The following is a 12,471-nucleotide window of genomic DNA, read 5'->3' on the forward strand; positions in this document are numbered from 1 at the left end:
AACACAAATTCACAAAGCTGGAGTCTTAAATAAGTTATGGATTCAGAACCAGGTTCAGAACAGATAAAATTCTAACTTCTGCTATGCATGTCAACATAACTGTTTAAAAGAATAGCAGGGAAAGGAGACTCAGGTTGTATTTGTATATATGTATGCATATGCATTTATATCAGTTATGACTTTTTTATGTCCATATGTATGTGGGTTTAACTTCATGTAGCACTGCATTTGTGTGCATGTGGTACCTGGGTGTGTTTCATCGGGGGCCACTAAGGAGGAGTATGTTAACCAGAGGAGCAGCCGGTCCACCAGATGTTCCTATTCCCACTAGGCTTGTCACAAGTGGACCTTTACTTCTCTCCCTGCAGTACACACACAAACACACAGACACACAAAGAGTGGCTTCCACGGACTATAGATAGTACATGCACAGCGACACAGAATGGAAAGCTACTTTATGCTGTTGCCACTGTAGATTTGCATAGATACACTACAATGAGGATTGCTTTTTCAAAGCGAGCTTTAGTGAAAAACATGTAAACCCACCTGGCCTCAATGATAAGGTTTTTTCTTTTCGCCAGTGTTATTTTAGATGGTGTCCTTAGCAAATCTAAACCATTTCTTCACAGCGCTCAAGTATGTATTGTAAATTAGTTTGACTGAATATACTCAAATTCAAAAGCATTCTTTATTTATTGTGGTATATGAAGAATTCTGTTTTAAGTGAGAAACTTGTCTGTGCCCACAGAAATAGCACTTTGACAATCAGTGTTAATTTCCTGTGCCATTTCCTAATGTGACTAGTTTATTTGGTCTCCTGTGCTTGACGAAGTGAACTCATTCTCATCTTCGTATAGTATGGTTGGGTGCTTTTCATGGTGCCATGATCCTAGGTAGAAAATGTGGCCATTTGGAAATGTCATGAGAAAGGTCGAGATCATCATCATGGCCCAGTTCAACAAGCTGATTTATGAGGTTCTAGCAAATAAAATATATTAAGAGGCTGATGGAACGAAGAGGCCCCTATAGGCACCCCTAAGGTCACCTAACTTAATTTCAATTAGGCCTAGAGAAAGCCAGGTAAATATGTTCATGGTGGAAAGAAAGTTGAGGAAATGGATTATATTTGTAATGATCTTGTGTTTATGGGGACTGAGATAAGGCTAATCAGCTGAAGAAGGTGGCTATGTTAGTACAGTATTGATTGAAGAGTTTAGGAAAGAGGTGCCAAATTAAATAATCATTCCATTGGATTCTATGCAATGGAACAAGTGCTGCATATTGTTTATTTACAGTCAGAGAGAAATGCAAGTTTCAGTGCTTCCTCCACTCCCTATCAATCACACTGAATTGTGCCTGCACTGAATCCCATCAATTACCTCTTTCTGTTTGACACATGCAACACAAATTCTGATTAGCCAACAATTCCCTGGAAATAGCCACATTGTAGAGAACAAACGGCTTGACATTTTAAATATATTTCAAAGTTTACCATCAAGCCCAACTCACATCAACCTACCTCCCCATCTCTCTGTATGTGTCAAAAGCACCCCCACACAAAATGTTCTAAATGAGTCACAAATTGCCAGCAAATGATTTCCTGTTCTGAGAGAATAACAGGGTCCCCACACTGCTTTTGATTCAGGCTCTTTTTTTTTTATCCCCTCTTTGTTTACCCATGTTGTCTAGCTGCCGCACTGCTGGAATCCCTATTGATAGCTGTCTGACGGGGGGCTGGGTGGCTAAGCAGCCCAGAGGGGGTAGTGTTGTGTGCAGTTTGTGGTCATGCATAGTGCGAATGCTATGGCATTTTATTTATATCGTAATGTGTATTTTTGCCTTGTGTGCCACCGTATCCTATCTGAATTAGTGTTCTGTCTTCATACATGCCAGTGAGTTATCAGGTATGTGTTTGTGTGTATGTGGATCTGTCTGTCAGTGTTGTGTGCCCATCTGTTTGTGCGTAGGCATGTGTTTGTGTATCTTGGGAGGGTGATGTGGCAGGAGGTCACTTCTGTCAGATCCGATGTCCAGTCCCATGCTGTGATGTGAAGGGCACTGTCAAGAGACAACGACAAGGCAACACAGGTACAGCTGCCCTCAGTGCTCTTTTTCTCCTGTGGTCCACACACACAAACACACACATTTGTTTTTATTACTCATGGGGACTTTCAGGAAGTCTAATTTCCTGCAGACTTACCCTAACCTTAACGCTAACCCACTACTTGTCTAACCATAAACCAAATCATGTCTTTAAAATTCACTGATTTACGTGGACAAAAACCTGGTCCCCACAAGGGAGCCGATTCCCGAGTGTGGGGACTCCACACTGTGGGGAAAACTAGCACACACACACACACACACACACATGCATACGTATTGGTGGGAACACAGCCATGCATTTCTCTAAACTGACACGCAGTGGTAGGAAAGCCCCCCCAAGGTGACAGCTCCAGGATTATACAGTCTCTTCAAAACAAACTCTACCGCCTTCTTGATGACTGTCTGTTTGCTGGTGACTAGCTACATGACGCCTCATGTAACAGGGAGGATAGGAACTATGGCATATTCTGTGGCTTAACTAGGAGGAAAGGAACAATAACCTGTGGGTGGATAAGACACAATTTTAAAATATGCAGTATGCTGAAAGTTCAAACAGATGAATCTTTAGAGTCCAGTTTTGTTTAAAAAACTTGGAAATCTTCCAAAAAAAGAAGTTTTTTTTTCTGTCAGTCTGTGAGTGGAATAACAAAATGCAAGTTTCTCTCACATAGATCAAAGGGCTTTGAATGTTAAAAGAGAACTGGTGACAAATGTGTTTCTTTTTTGATATATAGATAGTACTAGGATCCACACATAATTCATGAGGGTCATTTAAGGAACATGATTTGGCCTCATATTCTTCAGGGAAAAATATGCTGTACTTTTATATCATGTTTTAGAATCTCACTGTAAATGTACTGCATTTTTTAAGCGGTGAATGATGTAGCTGAAGTTCAATCAGCTTGTTTAAATGTGTGTGGAGAACACATTAGCAAAGTCAAGGAAAGATAAATTCAGTGCAACAGAGGAAGAGGGAGCGTGATCAGTAAAAGCAGCCGGCATAAATGCAGCAACAGCCACAGCAGAATATTTGAAGTGTGTCTGTCTCTTTGTGGATGTGCTGATGTTGGTCCTGACAGACGCTGAGGGGTGAATGTGAATGAGTACTTTTTATGTTTTAAAAGTTTGCGGTGAAAAACATTTCTGTGAAGTGTGGTGATTTGTTTGGTGGACCTCACGTGAAAAGCACAGTGAACACAGGACCTAGAAATATAGCTAGTATAGGATTGAAGATAGAGGAATGATTGTGTATGTGTGTCCTTATGACTGTTGTAGTGTGTGTCTACAAATCTATCTTTCACTTCACGTCTCTGTCAGTCTCTTTCTGTGGCTGTTCTCAGGCTGTACCCCTCCAGTGTACACTGTGTCCACACTGTGGGAGAGCAGCTCTGAAACTTTAATGCTAATTGATCCCAGTGAAGAAGTGTGGACACAGGTGTGTTGCCGCAGGCCCTGGCTCTGACATGGATGCCAAGGGATTCTGGGTAACCAAGGGGCTTATAGGGCCAGAGCCACTAGCCAGGGCACAAGTGACCCAGTTCTTCTTTAATCAGCAGAGGTTTCGTGCACACCGCGTGTGTGTGTGTGTGTGTGTGTGTGTGTGTGTGTGTGTGTGTGTGTGTGTGTGTGTACACATCAGCCAGAGAGAGAAAAAGTATAATAGGCCTTTTCAACAAATTGTTCCAAAAAGTAAAGTGCAAACATTTAGTGCACTCATATTAACATTTAAACTCACCTTTAGATCAATAGATATTTGGAAAATTAGACTAATAAAATTAAAAACACCCTTTTTGTTTGACACTGAATTTCAAAAAGGAACTGAATGACTGGTACAGATGAAATGCAGGGAGAATTCCCAAGTTCCCTGCTGCAGTAAAGGACCACCAAATGAACATTGCAATGCTTCTGTGTGTGTGAATGCGCACACAAATTTGAGTTGTGTATTATGTGTGTTTTTGAACAAGTATGGTAATTGTGAGTCTTTGAGCTGCGGGAAAACCCACGTGTAAATCAGACTCAAGCTGCTGTGTAACTCCAGGACTTTCATTCTAAGTTTGCAGTCTTGATTGTCGGGGTGGGTGGGTGGGCGGTTGCACGTATCTGCATGCGTGTGTAGGCCTGGATGGAAAAGAGACTTAGCGCTGCCAAGACGCAGGTGTGCGGATTAGGTGTGATCCCTTCTCCTATTCTCAGTAGTATATCTTATTTGATGGCTTTTCTGCCATGTAAATCTCATCAAAAACTAGCTAACAATAGCATCACGTTGACAGACGCCCAAGCATCTGGCGAGCCACCACTCTGAATGTTCAAACTGCTGTGAACAACCTGTCTCCAGAAAGAGAGAAAGTAAGGAAACTCAAGGAGTTTGAGTGTGCTTGCATGTGTTTGTGTTTTTTGTGTGAGAGAGAAAGTGACGAGAGAGTAAGGAGAAAGGATGGGGGCGAGCATAGTGCATGTTGATAGCCTCATAAATCATGAAACAGTTCTGTATTTTAACCAGTGTTGAGCCAGGTGATGGTATGTTCATGATCTGAATGCACTTCTTCTTCTTGTGTTCCAGCTACCTTCATTGACTTTGTTTCCTCACGGTGCTTATACATATAGAGAGGAGAAGAGGGGAGAGAAATAACTTTGGCCAGTACAGGGCCCCATTAAAGTGTGATGAGTGGCCTCAGCGAGGGGCTCTGTGTACAGCACTTTATTCAGGAACGATCACTTATTTATAGGTGTTGGAATTGTGTTGTTTGCTTGTTTTATTGAAAACCTTGTGGGTAAAGTGGTGGCGGGCCGCCTGGCATGTGAGCGCCACATCTCCTGAGGGCATCCCTGCAGAAAAAGTCTTCCTCCTTGATGAATAAGTGAAGGGGACAAATAAATTTTTCATTCACACAGAATCCATTGTCACTTGAGATGTCTGGTCTGTGGATATGTGTAGTCAACCTGCAGGCGGTGAAATAAAAAACATAACCATCCTTAGACACTAGCACTTCTATGCACACACATGCATACACAGTAAACATATACTGTAATGTATATTCACACACACATGTTCCATTCAAGTTGCGGACACTGAAGAGACTATGACTGCCAAATATCATTAAAGAAGATTGATGTGGTATGTGCTCTATCATTGGCTGCAAGTCAGTTTCTAAGTCACAACACATCTACAGTGTTGTTTAGAAAGGTGCATAGATTACTGTCTTTCTGTTGAAGCTTTTTGTCACCTAAAGCAGTGAGAAAAATGAAATTAATTTCTTGTGCGAAGACATTAATAAACATATAAAACCTGACAGGATAATGATTATTTTGAGTAAATTTGGGTGAATTCTACAATAAATTTGGTATAACCTGAGTTAAAATTTACAAAAAGTTGTGCTACTGCTGCTTTTTTAGACAGTACATCTATATGTTCTGCGTCTGCCACCTAAACTTTAAATCTTGTACACAAAGACTCGCATTGACAGCCACACAGACGATGCACAAGCAAAAACATGAAGGTAGCAAAGTGTAGCCCATCGCAGGAAAGGTTGTGGTGTTTTGTGTACATGAGGGAGCATCTCGCGGTATAAAAGATTTATAATAAAAGAGAAAGTGAAAAGTCTTTCTGGAAGCACACCCACTCTGCGCCCCCATGTGAACAGAAGGGAGCATCTTCACATGGCCAAATGGGTCTGATAGTGATGGCATGGAGGAAAAGAGCAAAGCTGCTCACTTGCAAAGCCTTCTATGATCTCTACCACCACTCTCACTGCACACTGGGACACATCAAAAAGGGGATTAATAAATAAATAACGCACCACACCATGTTTTATTAACTTGGGTAAGGCATCAGTGGGGAGGGTCCTAGAGAATGCCGAGATTGGATGGCAGCTTGGATTGTTGCTGGAAAACTTGTAGCTGCTGTCTCACAGATTCTTAGTTAGTTTCTTTGTTTGTTTTTTGTTTGTTTTGAAGAAGTAATTTTTGAACTGGGCCATCAATGACAAAAAGGAGATTTTGGACTTCTGATAGATTTACTAAAAGCAGATTATATAACAACTGTGCATGTTTGTGACTATTAAAAAGAAAACAAATTATTTCATTAGATTCTGGCTGTCATTTTGTTTTTTGTGATTTTAATCTAAAATCCCTTCATTATTATTTGAAGATGAAGTCCCTTATTAGCTGCATAAGTTTACCCTTCATTATTGAAAGACACATTTGATTATTTGAATTAATTATTAATCTGTTTTTCAATTCATTATGTTTTTGGTCAGTGGAACGGTCTTTTTTGACCTTGTTTTGTTCAATCAGCTGCCCAAACAGTCCAGATATTAAATGTACAGAACAAAACAGCAAATCCAAATGTTGTGGAATCTTAAGCTATTGAATGCTGGGTGTTTTTGCTCAACAAATTACTCAAATGAGTCATGAATCAGTGCTTTTAGGGACTTGGTTTCTGTCAGTTGACTAATAATTAATTGGGGTCCATTCAGATTTACAACACAATATAATAATGGTAGTGAGGAGGAAGAATATGATAGAGGTATATGTTGTTTTGGATAGTAGCTTTCTGCTGCTATGTGAACTTGGGTTGATACACATACTCTGGTTATTTAACTCCTTCTATGGGGCTGATATAAATCCAGCATTATTTCTAGAGATGGGCCATTAGCTATATTTTTGTTTACAGTAAGGGAGTTGTACTGCTTCATGGCACAAACAGATGTTTGCTTCTATATCTCCCTCCTTGGAGTGAATACAGGGTGTTTTTATAGCAGTATTAATACTGTCAGCATGATGCTGAGATTCCACTTGTCAGGTGTTATCTCCACATCGAAAATTGATGTGTGTGTGTGTGTGTGTGTGTGTGGACATGCATGTGTTTAGGTATATTTTTGTGTGTGTGCTGCCAAACTTATTTGTGTTTCTGAGACTATGTGTCTGAGCATTATGCACCTGTGAGCGTGTTTATGTGTCATCTTCAGCACACAGTGAAGGTGTCATTGTGGAGCCTAGGCCCTGTAAGCTGTCAGACAGTGAGAGATGCTGCACCTCTAAAGGGCATGCTTTCTGGGCCTTTCCTGTCTATTATAAGCCCTGCAACACTCATCAAGGCTGTTGCAGTGCACCCCCATGTCCCTCAAGCAGCCACAGAGAGAAACCACCTTTCTAACTAGGAGAGCCCTTGCCTCTAAACTTCACATATCCTTGTCTTCCATTTTGACATGATAAACGCAAGCAGCAGTAATGAGGCGTCGGGTTGTCAGGGCATCCATTTTGTTTTGCTCAAATCTGAGTAGAAGCATGGAATCCTTTCTCCATTTGAGACACCCAGTCCTTATTCTCTCATGCAGCTCATCTCTCATGCCAGGGTTTAACACCCCATACGTGGCATGTGATTGGTTCATTAATTTAGGATCCCCCCCCCCACCTGTTGTGGAATCTTGTGTCAGAGTAGATACATTGTATGCACACAGAAATAATGGCATGGATTGTTAGCAGTACAACTATACTCCAATGGGTCTAGCCAAAGATTGAGATGTGTCGCTATCTTGCCATCTGTAACAGTCACGCCTGGCGTTGTCAGAAACAGATCGCCTTGATACCAGCCACATCAAATCTCCAGTTTGCCAAGCAAATAGAATAAAACAATCTATCGATCTTGCCCCACCTCCCTGTGTATCAACACAATCCATCTGTGTTTATCAGGCTATCTGGCTTCCTATCTTTTGTTGTCTGCAGGCAGGCATTCTCTTCTTTTTCTCTTTTATTTTCTTCCTTCCTCCTCCCACATTTGTTTGGTGATCCATCAGCCTATTTACCTTATCATGCTGCCAAACCATCCATTTACGCTCCCATCTGTCTGTCAAACTATATCTTAGCTTCCATTTGTCTAACTATTTCTCTGTCTACTCATTCACCTGTCAATCATCTGGCTTGCCTTGGATTCTGCAGGTTTTAGCTTCATGTCTGGATAATGCAGTCTCTGACCTCATTGGCTCAAAAGAACAATGGATAGACTAATTAGATTTATATCACTTCATCTAAAGTTTTACAGTGTGTTAACTACAGTCACATGTAATTATAGTAATAATTTGACATCAGTCTTGTGGTTGACATTAAATATATGGACAGAGGCCCTGAATTATTTATAGTGGAATGATGACCTATTTTAATAGGTATATGAAGTGTTTGTTTTAAGGAAGATATAAAAATACTACTAAACTTTCACAGTGGCAGCTCCAAGATTGTGGAAGACTCTACCTCTTCAAATTAGATTAACTACTGATCTAAGTGCTTTTAACTCTCTATTAAAAATATATTTTTTAGTTCAGCATTTAGTTCTGGTTCTTAATTCTCATCTTTTACTCTGTACTTTCTATCTGTTTACTGCTTTTCTATTGTGAAGCGCTTTGGTCAACTTGTGTTATTTTAAAAAGGCTATATAAATAAACATTGATTTGATTTATTTGTTTTAAACTGTATTCTAACTGACTTCATACTGTGCCCACTGTTGTCTGTGATCTAGATACCTCCCTCCACAGAATCCAAATGGAAGCAGGTCACTGCTTTGGCTCGGTCCAGTTCAGATCAAGCCTCACTGGAGCAAGCCAGACACTGATGTTCATGTAGTCAGGGGGTCTGGCCTCCCACAGAGGTCCAATCAGTCTTATAGGATCAGTGACTGCCCCCCCTAGGCACTAGAGTGTCTTGGCCTGATGGATTACTCTCTCTCCTGGCTTAGGCCTGTGAAACCCAGGCTTCTGCTACAGGCCCCATCTGTGCTCTCCATGGCTCCTACATGCCTTGTGGTCATAGTCTTGGACTGCTGGTGAAGCCCCAAATCAGAAGCTTCAGTCTTGTGTGTATGACATCACCAGTAACCCTCCACACTTAACCCATAAAAAATAATTATTGCAACTATTTTGATAATAATTTGTCAAAATGACAAATATTTGATGGTTCAGTCAGTTTGACATCCATCTGATGCTTTTACTGAGCCAAAGCAGGGAGATAATGTTAAAATGTCAATAAACGCAAACAGGTGGGGAATGTTTAGAAGTTTTGGGAATTTACTCTTGAGGATAGTTGTTTTCTTTTATACTAACAGATAGATAGATAGAAGCCTGCCTCCTGAAACTTGACTGCTGAGAGGACAATCATGAATGGGAATTCTGCCTCAGGCACTGATCGATCGAAAAAGTGTTTTCATATAACTGTTCATTTGGATTGTGTGTGCCTCCGTTGCATCCCACAATGCCAAGAGGCATTGTTCCGTGACTGAGGAATCAAGTCCAGCAGAGCTATTTTATGGAGATTTCTGAGCCTGAGGGGCCAATGAGAAATCTGTGCTACCACTAGTCCTTTAGGCTTGTTGTTTTCAATAAAAAATCTAGCCAATGTTAGGCAACCTTCAAGAATGATGGATTTTTTTTTGATTACCACACACACAGATTCACACAGAGTGCAAAATACGCACAAGGTTTTATGTGCATGAACATGTGCAAAACCTCTTTTCATGTCTCCTGCTGTTTTGTCCCTGCTAGAGACCTGTCAAAGCTTCCCTGCTGAGGAGATAAACCAGTACTTTTTTCTCCCTAAAAATAAGCATTAGTATATGAACATGCGCAGTGCTCTCCTACTCTCCTGAAACATATTTTGTGCTGAGCAGTCAGGAGGCATTACTCTCAGAAGCCTCTTTCACTAGGGTTGTTAAGGGGCAGTGCCTGAATGTGTGCACATTTTATGCTGTGCTTATGTGGAAGCATGACAGAGAAACAGGATGCAGTTATGCATGGTATATCTGACAATAAGAGCACCAAGAGGAAAGATTGGGCTAGTTTGCAGTAAAGGCAAAAATTGGCCAGTAGCAACAAAAAAATCAGCCATTTCTGAGTGATGATGCACAGCCCAGTTTTTGTCAAAGGGAGTCTGGAACTTAAATGGAGTCCAGGGAGGGAGAGTTGTGAGAGGCCGTTGGGGGAAAGAATGGCTGTATTCACTATCTGGGTCAGTCTCCAGTATTGCCAAGCATGCACATCACAGTACCCACTGAGATAGAGTAGTGATTGAGGCATGGAAAGATTAACCACATCCAGGCACTTCAAAACCCATTGCATGTGTTTTGACCACCATGCTCTAAGTTAACCTCTCCTTGTTACCGTTTATCTCAGCAGACTGTCAGTTAAACTCACTTTGCCTCCAACTTCTCTATACAAACTGTCAAGAAAGAATGTAAACTTGTATACGTGCATGCCGAATCTGTGTACTATAAGATTTAGTGCCCATTACAAGTTAAAATCAATTGTTAGTGTTTAGATTGCTGTCTGTGCTTTGTGGGTGTTTAGAAATCACAAGTGCCTTTTTTGCAGTAAACATGAGAGATGATTTTAGTAATGAGGCTGATTAAAAAGCGAAAAGTAGGAGCGAGTAAGAGAAGAAATTAAAAAATGCGAGACAGAAGGCAGTATGCATGAAAGGGAGAAAACAGAGTTGGAGAATTTCAGTATCTTGCCTCAGCATGTTTATCCAAGCCTGTCTTAGGCATTTGCCTCTGTCATGCCATTATGATCACCTCTGCCTGCTATCGCATGCTGAGAAAACACACCAAAACACATAAAGCACTAGACTGCAGCTCTCTCACACTCAGATGCCCTGACATCTGTACACCCCCACAATTTAGCTGATACCTAATATACAGTTAAACCTGACTTCTCTCTCCTTGAGAGATAGAAGTCAGGCAACAGTTTCTCTGTAAACCTCTACAGCCACAAAGCATGTTGTGTTATGACTATGGAGATCAGAGATGCATCTTGTGTTCACAGACAGACAGACTGATAAGTCATTCTGGGCAGAATGAAGGAAAGTATTTAAAAGTGGATATAACTAGATATAAATATCAGACGGTCAAACACAATTTAAAGACAAATAATTGTGTTCAACGATAAAGTCAACAAAAAAAAACACATATGAGGCAGTGTGAGACATTAGCATTGGTAGGAGTTCACATATACATAAACTGAATTTTCTGTTGTTGTCCTTGCAAGTGCAATTTCATGACATTGTAAGTACAGAACAGTGAAGCCAGTATTACCTGATAAATGGTGGATACATACATATAACTAGATTCATTTAAATTTATATTTCAAATATTTTGTGCTCTGTGTTCCTGTGTCTTCTTTGTTTGTTTATTTTTTGTGTTTTTTACCGAGAGAAACAACAAAAATCATAATTTTTCTTTTCAGTTGCAGTTATCAGAAGCAAGGTCACCTGTGTTTGTGGTAAACTGTGGTGAACTGTGTCTTCTGGCAACAATAAAACAATGTTCAGCAAGAGAACTAAAACGAGTGAAAATGGTGATGATAAAAACAAAAAATAAACATGAAACAGTGAGACCTCAGTGCAATAGCTGAAAGAAACCAAAGAAAGCATGTTGGGATTTCAATCCTTTAATCTTCTACCCTGCATTAGTTTGTCTACATTTCAGCTACTTGTAAATCAATGAGTTGTAACATAATATAAGAAAAAGGTCACTGACATTCTTTTGTCTTTGACCCATCCCAGTGTCCTTCCCAACTCTCTCTCACTTTACCAGCTCTGAAAAACTGAATTCACCTTTTCTTTACTTGTACTGTTTTTTTCTCCTCCCCTGCTCCTTGTTTGGGGCGATTACTCTTACCAGTGAACGAGGGACTGTGTTTTCCACGACTGTAGTTTTGCCATACCCAGCCCATAACTTTCAGGTGGAAGAAATAGCTTCTCTCCCTCTGCATCCCATTTATTCACTGTATCTTGTTTCTGTGTAGGGAGTTCCATTACTCTGTAGCTTGGAGGCTGGCAGAGGGGAACAGGGAAGGGAGATGGAGGAGATGAAAAGAAGTGATAGAAGGTTGCGGATGTTGCTGCTGCCACTGCAGACGCTCTCCCCATCAACAGAGAAGCAAACATAACATGTTGACGTGCAGCTAGCACAGATTTAATCAGCTTTATTATGTTTTATCCATGTATGAAGCGCTGAGCAACTCAAATTGAGAATTAGACAAAGGCAGTGAGTTATCAGTGAATGTCATTACTCACTTGTTTAGCACAAAAGACATTCACTGCATGGTTTGCAAGGATATTGTACAATAGTTGCAGCTCCACTCCTACCTTATGATGCATTCTGTTTGCATTCTGCAGCTATTTACAAACATGATTGCTGATTATGTGAACCTGACCTTGTTATTGTGGCCGTGATGAATGTGAATGTTAAAAAGTTGGCCCAGAGTCTGTTGCTGCCCAGTCAATATCTAACTAATACATATATTCCTCCAAAAGTCTTGCTGTGTATACTGGCCACTGAGCAATATTGCTCAAAGTATCCCACGCTTAAAGGATTTGATAGAT

At 40.6% G+C, this 12,471-nt stretch overlaps 1 protein-coding gene across 9 annotated transcripts in view; it reads left to right on the forward strand.

Annotated features, from left to right (window-relative positions):
• diaph2 (diaphanous-related formin 2) overlaps window positions 1-12,471 on the forward strand; it is a 340,283-nt gene that overhangs the window by 318,218 nt on the left and 9,594 nt on the right. For 5 of the 9 annotated variants that reach the window (XM_026329680.1, XM_026329683.1, XM_026329684.1 and 2 more), the window contains one exon: window positions 8,615-9,518. The exons of 3 other annotated variants lie outside the window; for them this stretch is intronic. In XM_026329680.1, coding sequence (XP_026185465.1) covers window positions 8,615-8,718 — 104 coding nt within the window. In that variant the 3' untranslated portion in view covers window positions 8,719-9,518. Of the gene's footprint in view, window positions 1-8,614; window positions 9,519-12,471 lie in introns of those variants that run through there. One more of the 9 variants, XM_026329688.1, reaches the window with a different exon arrangement.

Source organism: Mastacembelus armatus, chromosome 10, assembly GCF_900324485.2.
Source record: "Mastacembelus armatus chromosome 10, fMasArm1.2, whole genome shotgun sequence".
NCBI classification, from domain to species: Eukaryota; Metazoa; Chordata; class Actinopteri; order Synbranchiformes; family Mastacembelidae; genus Mastacembelus; species Mastacembelus armatus.